Raw genomic sequence first — 24,313 nt, forward strand, 5'->3', positions numbered from 1 at the left:
ATGTAGTAATTTTATGCAAATAACTAACTTGTTTTGTTTTTTAGATTGCGTTAAGATACAGATTTGACTTCAATCAGACGAAAGCAATATGTGCGTTGACAACCTGCGTTAGCAATGGCGGCGTGCAGGAGGAGTTAAATGCCACAACAACAATGTATGGTTAACAGCGGGTTTGTTCGACGTGTCAAAATATTTCACATAACTAAATCGGCAAACCTGTACCGGAAAACTTGAGGGACCATAGACGTCCAGAGGCGTCCCATATATTTGTCGAGGTGTCCTCGTAAAAGCGCAAAAACGGAGGAAAAGGGTGTACGTCGGCTTTCCTGCCTAACACTGCGATTCATGGTAAATTTCCCACGAGTGCAAGCGCAAATTTCATTATCGGGCGCAGCTGCGCCTTTGCAGCTTTTTGTTTAGTTTTTATTTTGCATGGAATATTTCATCAACAACTGCCAGTCTGACGCGAAAAAAACAACAAAAAAAACACCGGGCGACAGTTGTGCGTTTATTGGGCTCTCAAAATGACCGAATCGTCAACAACTTCGTTGGGTATGCCCTTTTTTTTTTCCTCCCTGTCTCGTACAACATTGTCGAGGCTTCAGGTGCGAGCATGGGGTTTGTTCTCGCAGATCATTTACACGTGTCGTCGCGTAAGCAAAAGAATAGATGAAGCGCCAGGCGCTCGCGCCAGTGCCTTGGACTTCGTCAAATGGCGTTTTAGCGAATGGAGTGTCTAGAGTTCCGTCCCGACGGAACGATAGCAGGCCCAGTAGAGTTCTGTCCGGACGGAAGTCCCGCTGGTTCCGTTCCGAGGGCCCAGTAGAGAATATTGTTCCTTTTCGTCCAAGCTAGAGTAACGATAACAAGGTCGCGATAACAAGGCTGTTTTTTCTCGCGATTATTTGCGAGGTGGAGACACACTACCAGGTTTTTATTATGAGAGCCTAATCACTCAATTATGCGCTGCAATCAAGGAGAAACACGTGGAAAGTTGAGACGGAATGCTTCTTCAGTACGACAATGCACCCAGCCTCTCGTCTTGCATTTCAATGGTTGCTATTCCCAAATAAAGCTTTGGGAATGGTATCCACCGCATTCACTGTATCTGGCTCCCAATAGCTACCAACCCTTATAAAAAAAAAAAAAAAAATTGCGTGGGACACGATTTTAACTCAGTATTTGAGGTAATAGAGGCTAGAAATTTGTAGTTTGCAGAGGTTGGGACAAACGTTTTTCTAGGAAGCAGTAGAAATGTTGTAGGATAGTTGGGACAAGTGCATTTGACTTGAAGAAGACTACATTAAAGATAGCATAGGGACATTGCCAGTTGTTACACCAGAAATGGGTCAGGGGAGGAGCGTAGGGATAAACTCTCGTGCATGCTGGACGGAGCTTCAGTGGCGCGATTCTCTTTCATCTGAACGGGACGTGTTTCTCTTCCATCTGGACGGGACTTTAGCAGCAGTTATAGTTCCACCTGGACGGGTCCCTAGCCACAGCCCTTAGCAAAAGCACTTTTCATTGAAAACACTTTAGTGAACGGCCGGCTGTCGCGGCGGTCACAAGCGGGCCACGTGGGTTAACATCGTTGACAGCGTTGTACACTAAGTATGAAACGTAGCATAAACTGTTAAAAGCTTAAAAAAAAAAATACTTTAGATAGTTTTGACTGCACATTGTTTAATTTATTATAGGCGTAATTGATGGATATGTAAGTTAAATAGATAAATGAGTCTGTTATGTCAGCACTAGATGCAAAATATAGCACAAAAAAAAAAAGATGCAATGAGTGAAACAATTTAAGAGGTGGTGCAAGGATTTTAATGTTGAAAGAATTGGCAGTTTGTACTTTTTATGTTGTTTATCCAAGCACAAGTGACCAAAAATGCGTCACCTTGCCCCGAAAAACTGCTATGCCGCTGAGTAATCAGAAACAGAAAAACAAATTATTTGCCGATCTGCGGCCACGTGTGGCGGTTACGGGAACTATGGTGACGGCGTCTCTGGGGGATACGCGGAAGTCAACGAAAACCTGTCCCTCTCCGCTGCTACACTCGCCGTCAGCCCCGTGGCAAACCGTCTTTTGTGTCGATCGCCTGCCCCGACCTTCGGCGATGCAAATCCTTTAAAAGTCGACAATGGCGGAGGGGGGAGCTGGGGTCTCTGAACAAAGAACCCAATGGGAAACCACGTGATCTCGTAGAGTACGTCACTCGAAAGGCGATGTGGAGAGCTGAGAGGCACTTTGACCTTCGATTTGCTTTATTTCTTAAAATAAAAACTAGCGCTCACAAGAAAATACGGTTTTCTGTTCTTTGACAAATTAATTTCCGCAGTTAATTGGCCAAAGTCCGAAAATCGTTGCATCGCCCCTTTAAAAAGTACTCGCAAAATCTGTTTTCAGGTCTTCTTATACCGAGCCACGTAGGAAATAAATTTTTTTAGTAATGTTCTCTGGAGTACAGTAATCTAAAGGCAAGCTGAAGCACAGTTATTTCTCCGTCTTTCTTTCTGCGCTCCGTATACAAGATGTGAGACGGGACGGTCTGCCAAGTTGAACAAGTCAAATCACCCAAGTCTATTTAAAGTAAAACAAAAAAAAAACCTAAGCGTTTTAAAATCTCTTTACAGCTTGTTCCTTTCTTGCTTATTTCCTCCAACCTTTATGCCCCACTTAGGCAACAAACGGCAACAACTGACGTGACCAACTTCAAGCACCTGCAGCGTTCATGCAAAGGTATCTTTGGCAGGCAGTTTCTCGGTGCTTGTGAAGTAAGCACGAGTGATATCAAGCCTGTCAAAGATACCTTCGTTTGAATGCTGCGCATGCTCGAAGTTGGTCCGTGTCGGTCGTTGCTGTTTGTCGCTCAAATGGGACTAGGGCTTTACTGTTTGCCGCTTAGGTCACGGGGCATTTTATTTTAATAGCTGCTGTAGGGACTTCCCAGCTACATTCACGGTGTCGGCGTTGTGCCAAGCAGAAAACTCTGTTTCACGTGCACTTCCGCTTGCACTGCCCCATGACGTCAGGCAAGCTGCACGCACTTGACTCTTGATTTGACAGCGGCGTCTTCTACGGTTGCCAGGGGGCCCCGCTATACTTTCCTCACTGTAGAACTTAGTCTGTGTGTTTTATCGTACGTAAAGCAACCTCCCCCACGTAACGGTAGGGGACGTTGACTCATGTGCAGTGTGTTTCCCATTCTACATCTTTCAGTGACCATAAGGCTGTGTTGCGTGTAATCAAATAAATAAGGTGTGAATACGTATAAAAGAGAGTGTTGCCACACGCAGTAACAACTATCACTGTCGCTTCTTTGCACGCTGCAACGAAATTCTGCGTATTTTTGAGGCCGCTTGTTTCGACCCTTCCGCAAAAGCCTTGCCCGTTTCCTCCGGCCGCAGATCCCGTCCCGATGGCTGCCCAGCCGCCGGGAGAACTCGCCGAGGACAATGAGGTCCTCAAGGGCTGGCCTTACACGGAGCGGGTGAACCACAGGGGCTCCAAGGACCTCAATGCCAAGGGCATGCACCCGTTCTACGGACCGTTCTCCCGCGAGGTGGAGCTCAAGAGCCTCCCGAGCGGGAGCCTGGAGAAGCGGAGCGGCCTATACAGCGGGCACGCCGTGGTCGTGCTCGTCGTCTGGTACTTGTTCAGCTTCACGACGCTCATGCTCAACAAGTGCATCCTGACCTATCAGAGCGGGGACCCCGTGGTGCTGGGTGAGGCCTTCGATAGAGCTACCGTGCTTGCGTCCCCGACCGTTTACCTCAAAAGCAGTCCCCCGATCTCCTCCCAACGGTGTGGCGCACTTGTCGTGCCTGCCGCGATCCACGTGGCATCGCGGAGGTGGATATGGCCTCTTTCGGTCGATGTCCAGCTCGACAGTCTGCGGAAGCTTTGGCAGCAGGGAGTTGCAGCGCCGACAGCGGCACTCCTGTTTGTTCCTGCTTTTTGCCGGAACTTGTATGCCCAACTGCCGGCATCACGACATCTAATGGCACGACGGCTTTAGTGAGGTCGTTCATTAACACTTTGATACCGCCTTGGGTGCATGGCTGGGGCGTTAGACACAGCGTTACGAGATGCCTTCCAGGCAGCAGAGCCACTAAGTGAGTAAAGATTAAAACAGCGCAAGGACACGGACAAGAACAAGAAGGTCGACAAACAAGGACAGCGCCTTGTTTGTCTACCTTCTTGTTCTTGTTGGCTGGAAAAAAAGAAAAAAGCAGATTGTTCTTGTCCGTGTCCTTGCGCTGTTTTAATCTTTAATCATGAAATACCAACTAGCCCAAACTTCTACTTTAGTCACTAAGTGAGGTTCAGGGTCAATGCCCTATTTCCCAATTGCTTTGTGGGTGCTGCCATTTTGTCACCCGGTGCAGGGCGAGTGATCAGTTACTATGAACCTTTTCCGAGAAGCGTTCTGCGCACGCGCGTTCGCTCGATGCCATGCAGCGGAAGTCGGCGCGGAAAATCTAGGAAATTCGGAAGGAGGCTGTGGATCAGTGAGTAGAACACGCAATTGCAGCATATATATGATTGTGTTACACAAAAAAAGAAAGTGGACGGAAAGAAAAACACGACGTTTGGGTGGACGCCACAGATGTGTCGCGTTGGGCAAGCACCGCAACTCAGAGAGCGAAGAAACTGGTAGTGTAGCTCCCATTATTGATTGGTAGCGCAGGCCACTTCCTCCTCGATTTTTAGTTCGTGCAGCCACCGCCTGGTGCCGTCGGTATGTGGAAAAGGTCTATCGAAAAATGCGATCCCTCGAGCTCACAATATTCTGCTCCTCTAGCTAGAAATGGCAAATCTTCGAAGATGTCACAATACTAGAGGTCCATTGTTTCTCCGCTTCTTTCATCCTAGTAAGCCTATCGTAATATCCCAAGAGGTAGGCCACCTAAAATCGAAAGCAAATCGGGAGAAAATAAGGAATAAACTAACTTTCAAAATTCAATAAAAAAAAATAAAAAAAAGTGCTAGTTTTAGATTTTTTTGTGACCTGTGAAACTCGTGATCACAGGGAGGGGCGATGAACCAAAGACGAACGTCCTTTCCAATCAGCAATGTTCACTGATCTCTTGCCGTGGCTAAGTAACAACATTACTGCCAAGGTCATCATCGGCCAGGGCCCTGCAATTAGTAGAAGTGGGCTAGCTTTCGTTGGCTGGAAAAAAAGAAAAAAGCAGATTATGCCAAAAATAGGAGTGGGTCATCTTTTGGGGAAGGTCATCTCTCAGGATGTTTCGGTACTCAAATTTCAGTTTCACATTTTCATCCATCATTACGAAACATTATGTAGGTGCTAAAAACAAACAAAATATATGTAGTAATCATAGTGGAACACTTGGGAGTGGGGTGTGGAAAAGAAACTTTCAAATCAAAGAAAAAGACAACAGCAGCGTCTCAAACGCAACTAAAATTATTTATTTTTCTTCCTCCTTAGTATATACACCCGATGTTGACGTCACTGACCTTCTCACAGATACACTCTTTGGGTACACAGGTACATGGACAGTTTGTCTGTGTAGGTGGGCAGTGACGTCAGCATCGGGTGTAGACAAGGAGCGAGAAAAAAAAGCTCGAGGTACATCTAAGCATTTCTTATGAGTTGTGAATGGGAAAGCATGCAAGCCACTCGTCCGCTCCCTTTGTCATCTGCTGCGTACTAGCGCGCGCGCGCACTTCGGGATCTCGGAGGACATGTGGGATGGTAAGAAGTACGGACTCGGGATTCCGACACGGTGGAATGGAAAGCCTGGTTGGTGCCCCCAGGGGCCTCGGACGTCCGTCCGGGACATTACTTGGCTGCTGGGGCCCACGGCGTTGAGCTGTGTTCGTTCCTTCTATGTCTAGCCCCAAAACCACACTGCACGAGCTTGCCTGAGCCGTCACATCCAACGTTACTAGAGCAAGCTCAGTTTCGCAGCTCCGCCTGTGACGTGGGCTCAGTGGCGGTCACGAGAACTAGCAGCTCTGCAGTCGAGCCTTGCTTCCGGATTGTCTAGTCCGCCAAGTTTGAATAGCAATACTTGAGCTTGGGTCAGTTGTTGATTCATACTAACACTTCACAGCGTGAGGAAACAGATGCACACAAAAATAAATTTCAAACACTCAAAGAAAACTCTTACAGTGCGTGACTCTTAGCTTTGTGGTGTATTACACTTCATCTTCATCATCGTTTTTTGCTATTATACACATGGAAGTAAAAAAAAAAAAGGAAGAAAAGAAAAAGAAAAGGAAGCTCTCAACGTGGTGGTAGCAGACGACGCGCGAGACAGGGAAATAAGATCCGACTGCAGTGTTGCTAGTTCTCATGACCGCCACCTAGGCCACTCGCCTCCACAGGCGAGAATAGGGAGCTGCGAAACTGAGCTTGCTCTAGTAACGTTGGTCAGATCTGCAATGTTGTTTTCCTTTTCTTCTATGTCTCATTCACATCATCACACCATGGCGCAGTGGCCAATGGGAGCCCCATCAATGCGCGCCAGTCAATGGAACTAAAGGCGAATCGCTCCTATTGGGATCGCGGCGGAAACTAGGAGTCACTTTCGCGCTTCAAACTGATGACGTCAGCTTGCTTCATGAAACAGTTAATGCTTTCGCATTAATTAATTATTTTAGCTGCGTTTGAGACATTTTCCTACTGTTGTCTTTTTCTTCGACTCGAATGCCTTTTCTGCACCACAGTCTCAGATGTTACATTATGATTCATTATCACCAACTCGACTACCCACTCACTATTATTTCGGAAATATATGTTTAAAATGTCAGGCAAAATGCTGTAGCACCTGTATTCCACCTGAAAAGCTAGATTGCAGGTGCAGATTGTCCGTAGCAGTTGGCTATAAACCTGTTTTGCATGAGTGCCACTTCTTTTTTTGATGATGTAAAAACTATTGGGAGAAATGAAAAATTTCTTTGCTTGACCGAAAAAACCATTTGAATTAAAAAACATTGTTGACCCACATTTTGTTTCAGTATTCGTTGTTACTAACATAATATTAATATGCTCTATTTTATTTTGGATGTTCGTACCCATATCCCATGTCTGAGGCCTTAACCTTTGCTCTGACAGTGAATGTGACGCCTCACACGTTCATGAAAGTCGCTACAGAAGCTGTTTTACTTGAGCAAACGCTTGTGCAATATTCTAGCTGTTTCGAACCTTGGTCCGAGCCCCTTGTTGTTTCACAGCACTGGACTACCTACGGAAGATGCGATTCCTAAAAGATGCAATATTCAACATCGGCTCAGATCTTTGATATGCAATCATCTGCTGTAAATGACTGATGTGACATGCTTAGCATTGGTAACAATAAAAGTCTGAAAGAGAGGCTTGAGATGGAGCCTATAACAGCATCAGTGAGCGCAATGGATTAAATGAAGTAAAAGAATAGGAACTGAGTGTAAATTAATTTCCCTGGTGGCACTGACGTTTTTGAAGATATTGATCTAGGAATTGCCTAATATGAAGCACATATAGGGTGTTTTTAATCCCCAAGCTTGCTATACAACCGGCCAAAACAAATTGGTACCTGTTTGTAGCTATCCCAAATTTTCGTGAAAGGTGTTTTTTAGTGGCACATTTTACCTCGTGAAATTTCGAGGTGAAGCTCCACTCCTGCGGAAAGTGAGAACAACATCCTTGCCAGGGTCGACAAGGATGCAGACAACCGAGTGAGCGAGGGTTGGCGCCATCTCCCGATATGCACAGTGAGCAGACTTGGTCGAAGGCGTACGATGCGGTCGCCTGCTCAGTGTGTCTATTACGGGATGGCGCTGCAGGCACACCCCTCACTAACTCGGTTGTCTTCATCGATCTGCCGTTGACCACAGCAAGGATGCTGGTCTCATTTTTGTCTCATGTTGGTCTCACATGTAGGTGCTGACTTTCCCACCCAATGGGGATTGAAAACAGTATTTTACTTTCTTTTTTCCTCTCTGCCACATTTGACAAGAGCCTGCTGGTTTCAGGTGCAGTGCAGATGCTGACTTGCTTTATCTGCGGCTACGTACAGATGCGGGCAACCACCAGGAGAAAACTGCACGCAGAGAACTCTCCAAAGATGCACAATGTCATTCTGGTTGGTTCCCTCAGGTAGGCAATAGACCCCTTTGGTGCCGTTCGTGGCACACCTCGGATTTGTCATCTGGGGTACTCTCTGTTCCATATTAGGGCATTTGTGTAGTCGCTCATCATTTGTCATCTGTGATATTATTTGTCTCTGCATGTAGTCTTTGCGGAGTAGATAGTAGTAGCAATTGGAAAAGTGGAGACTGTAAGTCATGACGAGGAGGACAGAGTATAAAAATGTGAAACGAAGCTTTGCATTCTTGGAGTCCATTCCGCTCGTCTGCTATAGTCCGTGAAAAAAAAATGTAAATTTAATACCACCACTTGAGACTGAGAGGACATTTATAATAAAATAATATGTCAGTGCCTCTTGTATAATTCTACCTTATTTACTCGCATAATTGCTGCACTGTTTATAAATGAATTTCTTAGTGTACTTTCTCACATAGCACACGTATCGACAATGCGGAGGTAATTTTCTTACTGGAAAACATCGCCTTCACTACAGTGCCACGAACACATTTCCTATGCTTAGAATTCGCTTCCCATCATGTGTTTGGAAACAAACAGCTTCTAGGCCTGACTACGCAACAGCTTTTTTTCCATAGTTCTCCGTAGAGCTCACTGTTTACGCAGCACAAGGCTGGATTCATTACGTCATCTTCTTTGATAGAGTGCAGGACGCAGCTTTGCCACGAGTGCTGCATCAGCGTTGAACTGGAATTCATGTGCAGGTTGTGCTTCACTGATGGAACACAAGCCTCGGTCAACTGCTGACACGGCGTTCGGCAACTTCAGCCGCCCGCTGCGTCAGAAGCACGAGTAATTGATGTTGTTTCCATGGATTTAGATGTCAACTTAGTCGCTAGGGGCTCCAATGTGCTTGCTCCGTGGAAAAGTGACATTCAGGCCTCAATTACAAACAGTGCGGCAATTTTTCTGCAGAGGAATAGCTGCAATTAGGAGCATTAACTGAAACAGAAATCAGTAAATTCTACCTCTCTCTTTAAACTGTCACTGGTGTGCTCCCTTTGCCGAGGCACAGGTTCAGCACCGTGTTCCTGGGACTGGTGGCACTGTGGTACGTGCCAGTGTCGTTCGCCGAAACGGTCAAAAGTTCTGCGCCGGTCTTCACGGTGGTCATCTCGCGCCTGGTGCTTGGCGAGACGACCACGTGGCTGGTCAACATGAGCCTGTTTCCCGTCATGGGGGGCCTGGCCCTGTGCAGTGCCAATGAACTGAGCTTCAATCTGCCCGGCTTTATGGCCTCCCTGTGCACCAACTTGTCCGAGTGGTGAGACATCGTTTATTCGTTGACTGTCCTCGTTGCCATTCACGTACGGATTACACGCTTGAAAATTCCTGTTTATAACATGCACACCACAAGACATCTGTCATGTCTGTGTTTGGATCGTGTTTCCTCTTGCTGGGGTTAGTTATAGTTCCAAAATTGGACCCCCTCTGCACACGATTCGCTCGAGATGGTCACATGTCGGCAGCTCTGGCAGTAGTGACCATGGTGGCTTTTAAGGCGAAAGCCTGAGTTGTCCCATTACGCGAGAAAGCGGCGGTGTTGTGCCCGAAAGATGGTCACACCAATACGTCATCAAGCACGCGCCTCATAAATAAAACACAAAGCAAAGCACAGCAACGCAGATGCTTTGTCACGGAAGCCATCGTGAAGCCGGCGGGGTTTGCTGCGCCTGCGCAGGAGCGTGATGTCACCGCCGGAGTGTGAAAAAGGAAGACATGGCATGCTGTTTGTGGGAATGCGCTGCGTCTAGGAATGTGTAAGCACTCCTACACGTAAGCAGTCTTAGGTGTCTTTCGAATTTTTTTCAATTCAGACTTGCAATGCTTGTCGAAATTGAATTAAGCTCATCCTACGGAATAATTGTGTAAGGTACCTCTAGCTCGGAATCTCAGACAGCCGGAAGGTTGTAAAAGCAGACGCTCCGTAATGAAACCAAATGGCTGAAAGGTGCCACTTTTTCGGCCTACATATTTTCATTCAATGCTTTTCAATCTGAACAGCTTCCAAGCACTGCAAGTGCTGCCATTTGATAATAAAAGAAAAATCTTGCGCATTGACTTAATTTTTGTACTATCCCTTTGGAAACCAATCCAACTTAAAAAATGCATCTTTAAAAAAAAAAAAAAAAATAAAGAAAAGAAAACTGGATTGCGGAAGTGTTGAAGACATTATTCGGTGGCATCAGATAAGGGGGGGGGACAGATGTTGAAGATTCAACACACCAAACAGCTGGCTCAGAGGTGCTGGTGTCTAACAAAAACAGGAATGCGGAAACAAGTGCAAGAACACATAGGTATGAACATGTGTTGATTCATTTGTATGAATGAGAAATTAGAGCACTTTGGAAGAAAGATGAGCTTATTTACAACTACTATGTCGGAGGTCATTCGAGTCTATGACGGTCTGCTCAAAAAAGGTTGGTTAAAATAACTTGCGAGACTGGAGCGCACATTTTAAGAGCTCCTTTGTCGAGGCCAGAGGAACCTCGATTGATTTATCCTGCACTTGTAAATGAGTGTTTTAATATGGATATGGATGTTTTCAGTGTGATTAAGAGCTTGAGCTGACCAGAAAAAGTACTAAGTGGTGGAAGGAAAAGAGTATATTTTGCCATCTGGGAAATCAATAGATTTTTCCTTTTATTTTCCTTGTTTATATATCGATAGCTACTGTGCGTTTCTATAAACACGTAGCTGGCTATGCTAGAAATGTAGGTTTTCCTCCAGGTAGACAATTGGAATGCTAGACAGTGGCATCTTAATCATTCGCACAAAATAAATATTATTATGGCTGAATTTAGTTGGTGTTAACCCTCATAAGAAAAGGTGAAGGGCCATATCTTGGTTGGTGCTCTCCAACGAAGCTTTGAACCAACAACAGCAATATGCTTTAGTTCTGAGTTAAGCAGTAAAGAAATATTCTCATCTATTCTTCATATACACAATAATCTTGGAAGGCGACTTTATACTGAAAAACATGGTGCTGGATGCTGTCATTCCAGCACCGTACTGAAGCAGCTTGACCCGAATTTTTTACATCTAGTATTATGCTTTGACGACGCACGACCGCCGGGGTAATGATCCTGGGGGAATGTTTCCTTGTTGGAGGAGATTTAAAACGTGTTGGACAGAAGTGAACGATTTATTAACTCACCTAGAAAGAATAGAACTACATAGGACAAACACAAGAAGTTAGATTTAGGATGTATTCAACAGATAAGTTGCAGCAGCCGTGCCAGCCAAGGAAGGGAAGAGGGGAGGAGTCATAGTTATCAGCAGCTCTGAGAAAGAAAGGGAGAAGGGGCAACACTATATTTCCATTTTACACAGAAGGCCTCTCTTGTGTCTGCTTATTATGATTTCTTCTCGAATTTCCAGAAATTCTCTCTCTGACAACGTCAGGGACTCGGGTCATTTACTTTCCCTTTTCCCGCTTGCCTGGCTGCAGGGTTTTGTATTAGATGGTCTTTGTCCCGTACGGTTTTACTTTTTCTAGTTGGTGATGGGTATGACCCTGACCAAACTTTGTGTTTGCAGATGTTAGCTAAAGAGCTGGTGTAGACCAGAGGCCTAAGCTCTGGCACACGGACCACCGTCGTAGGGAGGTCGGAAAAAGACTGGGAAAGGCGCATTTACTGTATGTGCCTTTGCCGCCAATAAGCCAGGACGGCAGATCCTTTGACGTGTTGCACGCACGCAGTACAGCCAACGCCTTCCAATGCACACGCTTCGGGGTCGAGTCTTTTGGACCACGCTGGAAAGCAGACAGATCTTTGCAAAATCCTCATAATGGTGGCGGGGCGCACGTTTTTTTAAGACTTAGTATTCCCTAGATCACCGTTGCAAGGTCGTCCTGGGAGACCTTCTCATGTATGCCCTTCGACCACCCGCCCTCTTTTTTTACACTTTTTGTACGGAGTGTGACCCTGTTGGCACGAACGAGCAATCACCAGTTTTTTTCTGTCTAAGAATTAAAAAGCTGTCATCAAAATTAATAGTTTGCTGCAAAAGACTCATTTAGGGCACTAATCTAAGCCCGCCAATGCTCCTTTCAAGTAAAATGTGAAGAAGCACCGATTCACGTTTGCACTAATGGTGTCGCGCAGTGTACATTGCATTTGTGAGACTATCTAAACTTTCAACTTCCTCTAGGTGTGTTAGTGACTGGTATTTTTCAGTTTCCAGAATGTCTTCTCCAAGCGTCTGCTGAGCGACGAAAAAGTCAAACTCCTGTAAGTTGACGCTGTAGTGTCTCTTTCCTTGGAGCAGTTGGCATGCCTTGTAACAAGACTTGATGTCAGCTTTTTGAGCTACCTTGCCGATGCTAGCATAGCTTCCGCAGGGCTGTCAGAGCCACTTGCGCGAGTGTGTGGGTTCGTTCGGCACCTCTTTTGCACAAGAGCGCGTGCAAACGAGGTGGAAGACAAAGAAGCACGCTCTCGTGGCAGTGGGGGGCTGTGGCACCGTAGAATCTACGCTAGCTTCGACGGTACTGCAAAAAAAATAGTCAACGTATTTGCCGTACGATATGATTATGGCAACGGGTAAGGTTGCTCCTCTTCGTCGTTGAACCAGTGTTGCTGTTTGGTATCTAAAAGGCGAACCTACCCCTCGTCGATAAGTTCAAAGCAAATTCGCGTTCAATATATTTGGAATAACCGGTTTAAATGTTTCTTTTGCCACATAAAATTTTGAGGGGAATTGCCCTTTGGGGAGGAACGTGACTCGTCCACCACAAACTTGACCCAGAATGGTTTTGATGAGCACAGTTTGCTGCTCGTGCTGAGTGAGGCGATTTCTAGGTGTTTTGAACATACTTGTTTTGTTCAGTGGCAAGTATGTGGCTGAACATAACTGGCAGAATATACACTCTTTTCTGTTTTGGAGGGTTGTAGCATTGGTCTAGACCAACGCTGAGCAAGGGGCACGTCGACCCGCAAAGGGGGTCGACGCCCCCTTTGCGGCTGTGGACCGAGCTGTCGCAAAGCCGATTCGGAGAGAGTCGGACGGTGTCTCGCAAAGGGAGGGGGAGCGACGGGCAAAGAAACGGCAGCAGTAAAGACGTTCTCTGCCCAAGTATGGGAATGCCAGATAATGCCAATAGACCCTTTGCAAAAATCCGAAAAGCCCGCACGCGCCACGCGACGAATAATGGGAGTCTTCGGTACGCCCCTCCTCTCGCTACCACGTGATCACGTGGCATACGCGAGCAAGCGCAGGTTACCACGGCCACGACTTTTGAGCATCCGAGTCGGGCGAGCGACGAGTTAATGGCTGCCCCTTTCTCATCCCTCTCCTTTGTACCAGCTTTGTCGTCTGCTGCATTAACGCTTTGTCCTCGAAGCCTGCCATGGTTGCGGTACAAACTAAATGGATTCGGTGACACTTCAATCTGTGAAGGTAATTTACGACGATTAACGTATTGAAATAAGTTCACCTGTCGCGATGCCTTTACGCTGCCACAGATGCGGTACACCGCCAACAACGAACGACTCGGCGGATGGCTGCAACGGCTGCTGGCGGTAGCTGCCGGGACGCGCGTGCAGTCGCAGAGGCACAATGAGAAAGCGCGTGACCTGTACAGAGGGTTCGCAGAGTTTCGTGCCGTCGTGGCGCTGTACGTTTTGCAAAGGGTCTATTGGAACTGCTCCTTGTTCCGGTCTAACCCCATTCAAGGTCAAAATTACCGCCTGCTCCTCGAGTCTGTGTGAGGAAGCGGCAGGAAGGACTGCTTTTCGGGCGTCGTGTGGGGGGCCGCACAAATCTACCTCGCAGGCCGCAGGTTGCTTGCTTCTGGTCTAGTAAGAAAAAGTAATGACCGTGCAAAGTGTACTGCAATCGACAGTGGCAGCTGTTCCATCGTTGAAAGAAAATTTTATTTAGTTGATGCACTTTAGGGTAATTGTTTTGTATTTAGTAGAATAGTTGTTGGGGGTGTGCTTTGGATGTGTGAAAGGCACTTGCACGCTGCCTCTCGTGCATGACAGTCGGGGTCCTGCATCCTTGGCTGTTCTCGTGCCGCTACGGCCCTCCATTTAACTCCGCTCAGCGTGGCGCGCTTGCCATTCCCGCTCTTTGCACGGAGAGCGAATCGCGTCATCTGGCGACATTGGGGAGGGGAAGAACTGAGCGATCGCCGTGCAGACATCTAGGTGAACCGCGCAGAGCCCCTTAGTGGCAACAGGGAGCGAGAGAGGGAGCAATAGATGATGTGGCTGTGGTGCAAGGGGTGTTGACGATGGAGAGAGAGTGATTATCGGTGGCTCCCCGCAATTGTGGGTACGGTCGCCGCCGCATGTCGCCCAGAAGGGGCCCCCACAAGCTGCTTCTGCCGTAGAATAGGTTCTTCTCGAAAAGCGAAATGATAATTTGGAAGTAGAGTTTTAACATGCTGGGGCAGTGTGTTGCTTCTCATAGAAAAGTTTGCAACTTCGCTGAAAACATTAGTAATGACTGAGGCCATTGAGTATGACTGAGTGTCTCTGAGAAAGCAGGTTATTTCTAATAATAATGATGATGATGATGATTAAAAGAACAACTCTTCTAATAATAAAATAGTTAATTAATAGTAATAAGTAAAAAAAGAATAACTGTTAGTATAATAGTAAAAGAATATCATAATCAAATAATAATCATAGTTAATAAAACAAGATTGACTGCTATAATAACAAAAATGGAACCAATAAATAATAAAAATAATTGTTATAATAATAAATCCATGGAATGGCTTGGAATGAGAGTACATAATAGGGTCGGCCTAACCCAAGAAATGGCTTCCATTACTCAACCTGGCAGCACTGGTTCGCTCCAAAACTCCCCAAAATAAAAACTGTACAACAACAATTGGCAATTGACGCTAACAAGTTTCTTTTTTCAATTAAACTTCTTTTTCCAAGTTGCTTTAAAGTTTATGGTTAGGTCATGGCAGCAAAATGTTGTCTGTTAGGTCATTAAAAAAGGTGATAACTTGGTTTACAGGTTGTCTCTTACTATCCTTTATTCCTCCAATAAAAAAAATGATGCCGAAATTGCTGCTGTTGCTACGCTGATTGTCGACAAAATGCGTTAGCATTTAGCGCAGGGGATCCGACGTAGCGAAGGATGGGAATTCCAACCTCGCAATGGTCCGCATAATGTTGTGTCCGGCTCCGGAGAGTCAGTCTGCTTCTCTTGGGCGGTCTCGCGCAAACGACGTCGTCGCTGCACCTCGGTTTTACGTTGTACCACAACCGCTCGATCCCCTCCTCTCCCGCGGCATGTCATTGGAAGCGTGCCGGAAGACTCATTCCCTCTTGTAAGACAAGAAGTGGACGTAACGAGCAAACGACCAGAGGGAAAGAGCACGGTGGGAGGTGCACTGCAGCCTCACAAAACCAGTCCAAACGAAAGACGGCCGCGTGTACCAGGCCAATAAATGCTAATGCATCTAAAAGGAAAGAAAATATCTTGCTCATTTAGAGCCGCGAATAGAACATAGTGACTAAAGTTGTTGGCCCTTGTCTGAGCTAGCTACGCATCCTTATGGCTTTCCTAGGTCTGCTGCAGCTTCTCACATAGGGTGACACTTGTGCGCCACAGTGTGTCGCAGCCGTTCTCGTCCTTTCCCTTCTGCGGTTAGGCCGGTGGAGCTGCAGTGCTACACGAGCCTGAGCTCGGTGTTCATCCTGGTGCCGGCCACCCTGGCCCTGGTGGACTTCCGCAAGGTCTGGGAGCACACCAGCTGGTCCTGCTTGGGCACCCTGGCACTGGGGGGCATCTCCTTCCACTGCCAGAGCTTCACCGAGTACATCCTGCTCGGCTACATCTCGCCAGTCACCCACAGGTGAGCTCTGTCAATCAACTTATAGATGAGTCAACCCATAGGTGAGTCCAATCAGCCAATCAACTATTATGCGAGTTCAACCAACCAATATATGTGACGGTTCTTCTTCATTAAAGGTTGACGCTTCAGTCTAAAGTAAAAACAAACAGGTTTATACTAAGCAATGTTGGTACATCGAAAGACATTGTTCCGAACCCGGAGCGCCATCATCCTCATTCTCTTCTTTTTTTTTCGTAGCATCCCCTATTCTGTTGTGCGAGCCAAACAGTTCCAACATCTGCCCCCCCCCCGGAAAACACGGTTGGTGGTCTGTTTTATTGCACTCCGAGGATTCCAGGCAGTACACCAGCTTTGCAGGCCGCTTCGCTGTAGTTCCGTTTTGAAGTCTTAGTTCGCAAGAACTTACCTTGTCTTGCATAACTGAAGAACGACATCCAGAGGCACCAGCTGCCCTCTCTTCAGGATCTCGTTGATCTCCTTGCCCCTGTCCGAGCCTGCCTGCACCTCCTCTGGGAGAAAGTCTTTGAATAAGATATGCATGAAGTCATACTTCACAATCTTCGTGCACTGGGTGCCCTTGCCGGACCCGGGCTCACCAAAGACGAATATGACTAGAACGTCGACCTTAAGCAGCTCCTTCATGTCTTGACTGGTTTGGTCTCCTCTTTCTTGGGCGGTCCCGAATTTGGTTCTGATTTGGGCTCTTCCTTTTTCACTTCCTGCAGGAGCTGCTTGAGGTTGATCCGCTTGCACTAGTGCTCTAGCTGCTCGCAAATGAGTTTCTTTAGTTCATACTCGAAATCATATTCAGACTCTTCGGAGCACGGCTCGGCGGGCGGACAAGCCTTACCTGCGACCAGACTCGCCAGGTAGCAAAAGATACCTGTGGAAGGCGGGGGTGGAGGTGGTTTCTTCTTTCTGCGCTTGCTAGTCCTCTTGAGCACAAAGATGTCTTCGAGGTCTTCAAGCTGGATGGTGTAGGCTCCGACCTGGAGGCCGCTTGAAGTCTTGGTACAGGTGCACACAAACGTAGTCATCTTGCCGCTTGACGGCAACGACGTCCATGCTGCGACAACAGCCACGCTAATACCTGTACTTATGGTCGTCAACGTCCACTTCAATGCCGTCCTCGAAGTGCCAAACATATTTGCGCTCAATGCCAATGTCATGGCCCCGATTCTTTCAAATCCGCAGTTTCAGGGGACTAGAAGTTTCGACTGGGCCGATTGTCACAGTCCCGAGCATGACTTCCACTGCGGTCCCGTTGGTCTCGATTTTGTTCCTGGTCCTCGCACCGGTCCTCGTCAAGGTCCAGGCCCCTTCCGAACCGCGTCCGGGCGCTCTGCGTGACCGGACTTGTTGCGGCGAAAAATTCTCCGTGAACGAGAGCACCGCGGCGGATTGCTGCCGGGATGGCGCATCGACGAAGACACAGTTATGGCGGATGGATGGATGCTGCACATACCGTGGCTACAACTCATTGACGTTGGATCACGTGTCATGGACCTGGACACAATGCGTTGCTGCACCACGAGCATCATGGCGGGCTGCATTATGGTCCGTGACGGCATACGGCACGGGGCCATGACGTCCCAATTTGAAGAGTTCAAGGAATGGCATGCCACCGGCGAGATGGATCTGTCCCGACTGGTACTTCCGCTCAGCTGCTTGGGTTTCAGGCTGAATGTGGTGTTGCTTTTCCAATGAACTGGTTGTTGAGGCATGTTGTAGATCCATCCAGTGTGTTTATGGGATGCTGGTTCTGCGATATCGGTGTCGCTGTACGTCTGTCGTATTGTACATCTTCATCAGTTCCGCATAGCGGATGAGCCCCTTCGTTAACAGTTGAAGCCGTTTTTCAGCAATCTGTCGGTTGTCACCTAAATTCGAGTTGTCTTTCCATGGCAGTAAAACTTTGTATCACTGACCAGGTTTTCTGACAGTTTCCTGGAACACCTTCCTCACTGAATCAATTTCCATCTCAAACTGTTTAATTACACCCTTTTAGACAAAACCCCGAGACTGGGGGTTTCCCCCTCCAGTCTCGGGGTTTTGTCTAAAATGAAAAACTTCACCAGCTTGTTTGCGCCCTAACTTCTTGTTAGTTACACCCATCGTTTTTAGGCCCCAGAACTTGTGTAGCACTTCTGATGCTTTCTCTTCAGCTATTGTTTTGAGAACAAGCACCTGGGAGCACTGGACGACCGTTGACGAAAGTTCCATTGTACCGTCCAGCCAAGGCTAGCCTCGAAAGCTTGAAGTTTCCCTTGCAGTTTGCAAATTTTTCCGGTAACAAAATCCCGGTAATGATCACTTTCAACTAGGATGTTGATTCCAACTGTACAGTATTCACTGTAGAGGTCTGCTATTATGCTCCCTTTGCTTCAAGCATTTGAGTAACTTCCTTGGATAGATAAGGTAGTCGCTGTCCACCAATCTGGTCAACTTTAAGAGCTTTTAGCTTAAATATTTGACCGTTGTTTCTGTTTTCAAGAGTCACCAAAACTTGACTGATCATTCTTTCGATTTTATGGTCACCAAATGTGCCCACTGTTAGCCTCTCACGACCCAGATGTAGGCACCCGAGTTTTTTGGATCTTTTTTTCAGTTATGAACGGTAGTTGGCTTCTGCCATCGAAAAGAACTCTTGACAATACACGCTGTTTGGTACCTTAGCTTCCTCCACACTGTAGCTGTTTGCAGGAGCATTGTCTTTTTTACGTTGTCGGTGACGGCAGCTTGGGGTGTCATAGGAGTGGTCGGAAGTTCACCCTTCTCCTGCGAAGCCAACGCGTGTACTTAAGGGGCTCCGCATGGCGATCCTGGGTCAGTCTCACCCCAGCGCTCGATCCTGCGGTTTCTCCGACGTCGACGCCCGCGACGCTCTGCTGTTTTTTTTTACCCTTTTTGTTTTGGGCACAAGTTCGCCCCATTAAACGTTTAGTTTCTTCAGTTATCACCGCCTCATCAGTTGTCATTCGTGACAATATTTTATTGCATTCCCTTCTATTATACAAGGTGTTTCACCAACTGGGAGTAATTAAGGGGCTATGTGCAATAGCGGTACAAGTGCAAATGCAGAGCTCGCCAAGAAGTTGCTCAATAATTTTCTCTGCGCATGTCAATGTCAATATAGCGTTTGAACTTAGAGTATCTAAGCCGAACCACCAAAAGTGGAGTGCCACACGTATAAGTGTAACATCTGGGACCGTAAATATCTCGAATGGTACAACTGTACTTGTACCATTATTGCACGTAGCCCCTCAATTGCAAAAAAGGACACTTGAAACGGGAAAAATATTTCTGAGGCATAACATTGTTGAATCTGGTGAACGTCAGTGCACGAGCGAAAAGCGATAATTAGCTACCTAATTACATATAATTCACCAATTAACCTTTTGTATATTTGTGTTATCTGGCACATTCCAATTAGTTTTGTTTGCCCATCATCCAAATATGCAGTAGCATGTTAGAAATGGGAAAACTAAATTCTTTTCCACGCTGACGAAGTTGGGCTGTCTAGGGTTTGCCGTACCGAAACTAAGGAGAAAAAAGCGCCAAAAGCCTGAGGAGACATCAGGGTGTGGTGCACTTTTTCTATGACTATGTAATGATAACGTGTTGCTGTCAGATCGGCTTGCGACGACTCGCTACCCGCTCCTGCTGCGGAGGCCGACGTCGCTTGCAGGTGTGCGGGTGCCTCAGTTTGTGCTACAAAATGGAATGTGAACCAAATACTAGCACTGGTCCAAGTAGGCGGCAAAAAGAATTAAAGGAAGACCCATTGGTAGATCCTTAGGGAATGCGTTAACATGACCCCTGGGAAATGCCACACATGTCTCCCTTTCTTAAACACTAACACTGACCCCGTAACAAGGCCACAAAGGGGCAGCAAAACATAGAGGACGCAAAAGAGAGAGCCAAAACAGAAAAGTGAAGGGGTAAGCGTGTGATGTGTTTCCCAAGGGTCATGCTGACACATTCCCTAAGGATCCTTTAATGGACCGCCCTATAATTTTATGTTGATTTTGGTCCTTCAGTCTTCTCACATTTAAAATTTAAAATTTGCCAGAAAATAGCAGGGAGCAGAATTTAGTTGTTTGAATTCTAACAATAGCTTTGGCATGTTTTGGCGACGGGCAACAAATCTTTAATTAGAATGTGAGGCAAAAATTTCGAAAGGTCATTAGAGGATTTTAGGTAATTCGTAAATATTGCTTAAGACCGAACATTATCTCAAAAGAATTGTTTCTTTATTTCAAGCGCATTTTTTTAGAAATTATTCCGAGTTGGCGAAGCACACTAGCAGTAGTCCAAGAGGCCGTCCAATTTGTTTCAGTGTGGCCAACACGGTCAAGCGGGCACTGATGATCTGGCTGTCCATCCTGGTCTTCGGGAACAACGTGACCTTCCTGAGTGGCCTGGGCACACTTGTGGTCACTGCGGGTGTGTTCCTGTACAACCACGCGCGCAACGTGGCGGCCAAGTTGGACCAGTACGACGTTACCCTGAGCACGGTCAAGGTCACCGACCACGACGTCTGATGACGGCACCTGAAAATGGCACGTCCCGCTGGTCGGTTTAAATGGTGCCGGGCAGGAATGTGAAATGTGCGTCTTTTGAACTCTTACGTACGCACTGCAGTCACGTGGACCGCTTGAGTCGGGGTGCAAGCGATATTGCAAGGCCTTCTCTGTGCGAGTTGTGGGACTTTTTCATTCCATGTATCTAGAAAACCGTGCTTTGATCGGAAGAGACTGCCAATCAAGTCCTTAGCTGTAAGGGCGGTACCTACCCAAAGTCCACCACACACCGGCGGATGGCATTGCGTATGAACGAGCAGCCGTAGTCCGCTGAAACTAGCGTGTTCAGTGTCGCAGGAAGCGTCTGCCTTCATAAATGGATTTACTATCAATTAATCCTCTCGTGTAAGTTTGTGCAGTTGTGTCGCGCGAGTTATTCAGTCAATAATTTTTTACTTTAAAGCTGAGAGTCGCCGAGTTGAACGGAGTTACGAAAGTTTCCAGGCGCGTGCGAAAGGGTCGAGGCAATTGTGTAGCTCTGCTAAGTTCTGGATGAGCGAATGTTAATTTAAGTGCACTCTCGCAGTTCTTGCAACAGCTAAGAAGAGCTGTTATAACTATAAGCATGGGTGCCCGTTGTACATTACAACTACGGCTATATGTTCGCTGGTTATGAACGTTACTATCCGAGGGTATAAAAAGGAGGGATTATCGTCTGTGCCACGATGACGCTACGACGCAGCCATTGCGTCGAGCAACCCATGGGTGTGTCTGCGGTACTTTCCTCGTAGGCTCCACAAGCCTTCCTCTGTGATAACCGAGCTGTCGTCTCTGTCGACTGTCTATGGGTATTACGTCTACGCTCAGCTGTCAGTCAAAGGACGCACATTACTAATCTCATACCAGACGTTATTGTCCCATGTTTTACGACAGCAGTGATTGTTGCGGTGAAAAGAGCAACTTTTCCCCAGAAACATTCCTACTCTTTGTTGGAATCTGATTTCAAAGCGTGTCATGCATGCCTATGTGCTGCCCTCTCAAGAGACTGCCATCGTAGCACTTGTCTGCATTGAACTTCCAGACTTCTTTGAAAGATTAGGAGTTGATCTGCCTATTCTACACAATTCTACTATATACATTGCTACATATACAACATGTCCCCCCCCCCCCCCCCAAAAAAAAAAAAAGAAGAAAAAAAAAGACTAGTGCATTTTTATTGCAGAAATGAACTAAACATGGCCGAAAAATCATTGTGTGTGCAAACGTGGCTCTGGCGGTCTAGACCACATGCCAAAGTGTGGGTACTAACCGTTATCCAATTTAAAAGTTATGCGATTTTCTGAAACTTTCAATGGGAAAATGGGGCCCGTTTTCGGTGACTGGCACCATTCAGCTTTATGTATTCGAGAGCTCCGTCGGCCACCATTTTTCCATTAAAAATCTCAGAAAATCACCAATAACTTTTGAATAAGATAACCGGTTACTTCTGGAACATTGGCATCTGGTTTCGACTGCTAGCGCTACATTTGGGCGAGGAGTGAGCGTTCGGCGATACGTCATCTATTTATGCGGTGAAAAAAACCCTGTCAATTATTTTTAGGACACCTGTTTTAAACCTTGAAACTGGCATATAATTACTTGAGGTGTCACTCAGCTCCCGTTTATTATTATTCTGTAATCGTGATTGACAGACATTGTGTACGGATACGTTTTATCGGTCGGCCTTCTTGAAACTGGTTTATTTGTAAGCTTGCAAGCGCAGGTGCAAAGTGGAAAGCATGAACTTTTCTTGCAGGCTTGGGATTTCGACCGCATTTGAGATGTTCTCCCTGAGCTTACTTTTTATACGTAACTAGCAACTTAAAAGTGGTTGTTAACAGCCACGCAATTGTTAGTTTTCTTCGTAGCGAGGTTGTGAAGCCATTATTTTAAGTTCCAGAGGCTTTTTGGTATTTATTTTCGCACGGCTTTCTCGAGACATTTTTTTAAAGTGAGAGTTGCGTGCAATATTATATTTTGATTGTTTCCTAAGGCCTGTCTCGATGTAGGTAACAAGACTCAGTGGAGTGAACCAGCCATTTGAAACAGCAATCTTTCTAGATGGGCTTGAAATCTGTACTTGGGTAATGGCACACAACCAGCAGATGGCCCGTGGTGGCGGAAGAGTGTCACTTTTAGTTGCTTGCAAGCGCGCCTTTTTGTTCTGCTAAGGCTCTTTCGCACAGTGTTTGTTTTATTAGTCAGGTATTTCAGATTTTATTTTTGGAAATAAAGGAAAATGGGCATTATTTATTCGGAAGGTGCTTACCCTGTGCCACTTCTGCTGTCCCTGCGAGAGTGCTTTTGTGCACTGAAGCTGATTGCACAAAATCTGCAATCAGTTTACAAAATTGCAGCATATGTGTGTGGTGCATTTTGAGCACTTGTGTTTTTTCAGGTACAGTTCTCCCCCAACTTACAAGAAACACAAAAACTCTTTCTTTCATTATGGAAGCGCTGTGACAGCCAAGCAATGGCTCTGTGACTTAGCCAAGGATGTTGGATGTAGCACGCTGTCACAGGGCCGTTGTTCACCTACCTCCAGGATAATGTTTCCACGAGAAAATGTGCAGTTAGTGTGCTCTGATTAAGTTTGACGAGCACTGTACATTTTAAGTGCTCACCAAACCCATGTGATAGCTCCACTTCAACTGTCCTGTTCACAAGTCAGAAGGAGCGTCTAAAGGTTTTGTTTGTTGGAAGGAGTAGCGATTGAGTATTGAATTTGCCTATCAGGTGAAGCCTATGGGACTGTTAACCTTGTGGCTTAGCAAGTGAGTCTGCGGAAATGAAACAAGGTGCTTTGCAACTGGTACTGTTAACATGTTGCATGACTGTGCATAGCGTGATGCTGTTGAGCGAACGAGTGATCGCCGGTTTTTCTTTAAGGGGGAACATGAGCCTAAGTTTCATAAATTTTTTGAAAAAATTAATTTTTCAATTTGGAGGTTTTCAATTTTAGAAACTAATTATACACCCTTACACTAAATTTCGTAACCATGCGCCAAATAGTTACGTTGATATAAAATATTTTCAACACATTGTAAGGCAGTAACAAATTAAAGTTTTCTCAGTTCCTTTCTTTGCTGCAAATTTCATACGAAGGAATCTTTTGTTTGAAAGAAAAATTATTCTGATACCACAATCAAGATGTTTCTGAACTGAAATTTACTGAAGAATCGGGCTGTCTACTTTATTTTGTTTTAAGTTAAAGTCCTCATTGAGAAAAAGCTATGTTTACGAAAATTGACATAGGACAGATATGCATCTCATGTTTTGAGGTAATCACTCTTCCTGAAATATTTACATTTGAGTTACAAAAACTAGATAGCCTAAATTTCCACATCCCCCAGTTTATATTCAAGCAGTTAAAATTATGCTTAATAGCTTCATTTGCATATCATAGATTTCTTAATGAAGTGTGACACATCTTATGCAGGCATGTAAAGTTGCCCTAGAGAACTAAAAGTTTGCACAGTACACCTACATCCGAAGTTAAATCTCCCCTGCAAATTTCATTCCGATCACTTTAGTAGTTCAGAAGATCAACCTTTAGCCAGTGTCCCCAGGCTGTCATTGGAACAACTGGTGTGGTAGAGAGTGGTCCTTTCAGGCACTAATCTAAGCGATAAAATTGGATGCCTGCTAATACCCCCACAGGGGGCACCTGTGAAAGCAGGTGTTTGGAGAGTGGCGTCTCCACGGACCATGAGCCATGCGGGTTCGCCCGCCCACGTCTGGCTGTGCGTGGCTTTCCCCTGTCTGGGGAAAAGGGCATCCTGGTGGTTGAGCCGAGCCCGGGGTAGGTT

General features: G+C 46.2%; 1 protein-coding gene across 4 annotated transcripts; it reads left to right on the plus strand.

Moving 5' to 3' along the window:
* The first annotated feature begins 110 nt into the window (after positions 1–110).
* On the plus strand, positions 111–22,757 carry LOC115329405 (solute carrier family 35 member E2A). Of its 4 annotated transcripts, none has more exons than XM_029991005.4 (7): positions 111–552; positions 3,409–3,726; positions 7,988–8,111; positions 9,133–9,381; positions 12,299–12,352; positions 15,739–15,942; positions 20,282–22,757. In XM_029991005.4, the coding sequence occupies exons 1-7, from the start codon at positions 525–527 to the stop codon at positions 20,484–20,486; spliced, it is 1,182 nt and encodes a 393-aa protein (XP_029846865.2). In that variant the 5' UTR covers positions 111–524; the 3' UTR covers positions 20,487–22,757. The 4 variants fall into 4 exon arrangements, with proteins under 4 accessions (XP_029846865.2, XP_040064055.1, XP_040064054.1 ...); XM_040208121.3 differs by having other exon boundaries at positions 122–170; XM_040208120.3 differs by having other exon boundaries at positions 124–348.
* The last annotated feature ends 1,556 nt before the right edge of the window (positions 22,758–24,313 follow it).

Source organism: Ixodes scapularis, unplaced genomic scaffold (genome assembly GCF_016920785.2).
Source record: "Ixodes scapularis isolate PalLabHiFi unplaced genomic scaffold, ASM1692078v2 PGA_scaffold1__304_contigs__length_218370807, whole genome shotgun sequence".
NCBI lineage: Eukaryota > Metazoa > Arthropoda > Arachnida > Ixodida > Ixodidae > Ixodes > Ixodes scapularis.

What these genes read in the sequence shown, in the direction of transcription:
- LOC115329405 (XM_029991005.4), top strand. Translation starts at nt 525, where the DNA reads ATGACCGAATCGTCAACAACTTCGTTGG. An exon ending in CGGGGACCCCGTGGTGCTGG is followed by an intron (nt 3,727 to 7,987) that starts GTGAGGCCTTCG and finishes TGCTGGTTTCAG; the next exon opens with GTGCAGTGCAGATGCTGACT. An exon ending in ATTCTGGTTGGTTCCCTCAG is followed by an intron (nt 8,112 to 9,132) that starts GTAGGCAATAGA and finishes GCCGAGGCACAG; the next exon opens with GTTCAGCACCGTGTTCCTGG.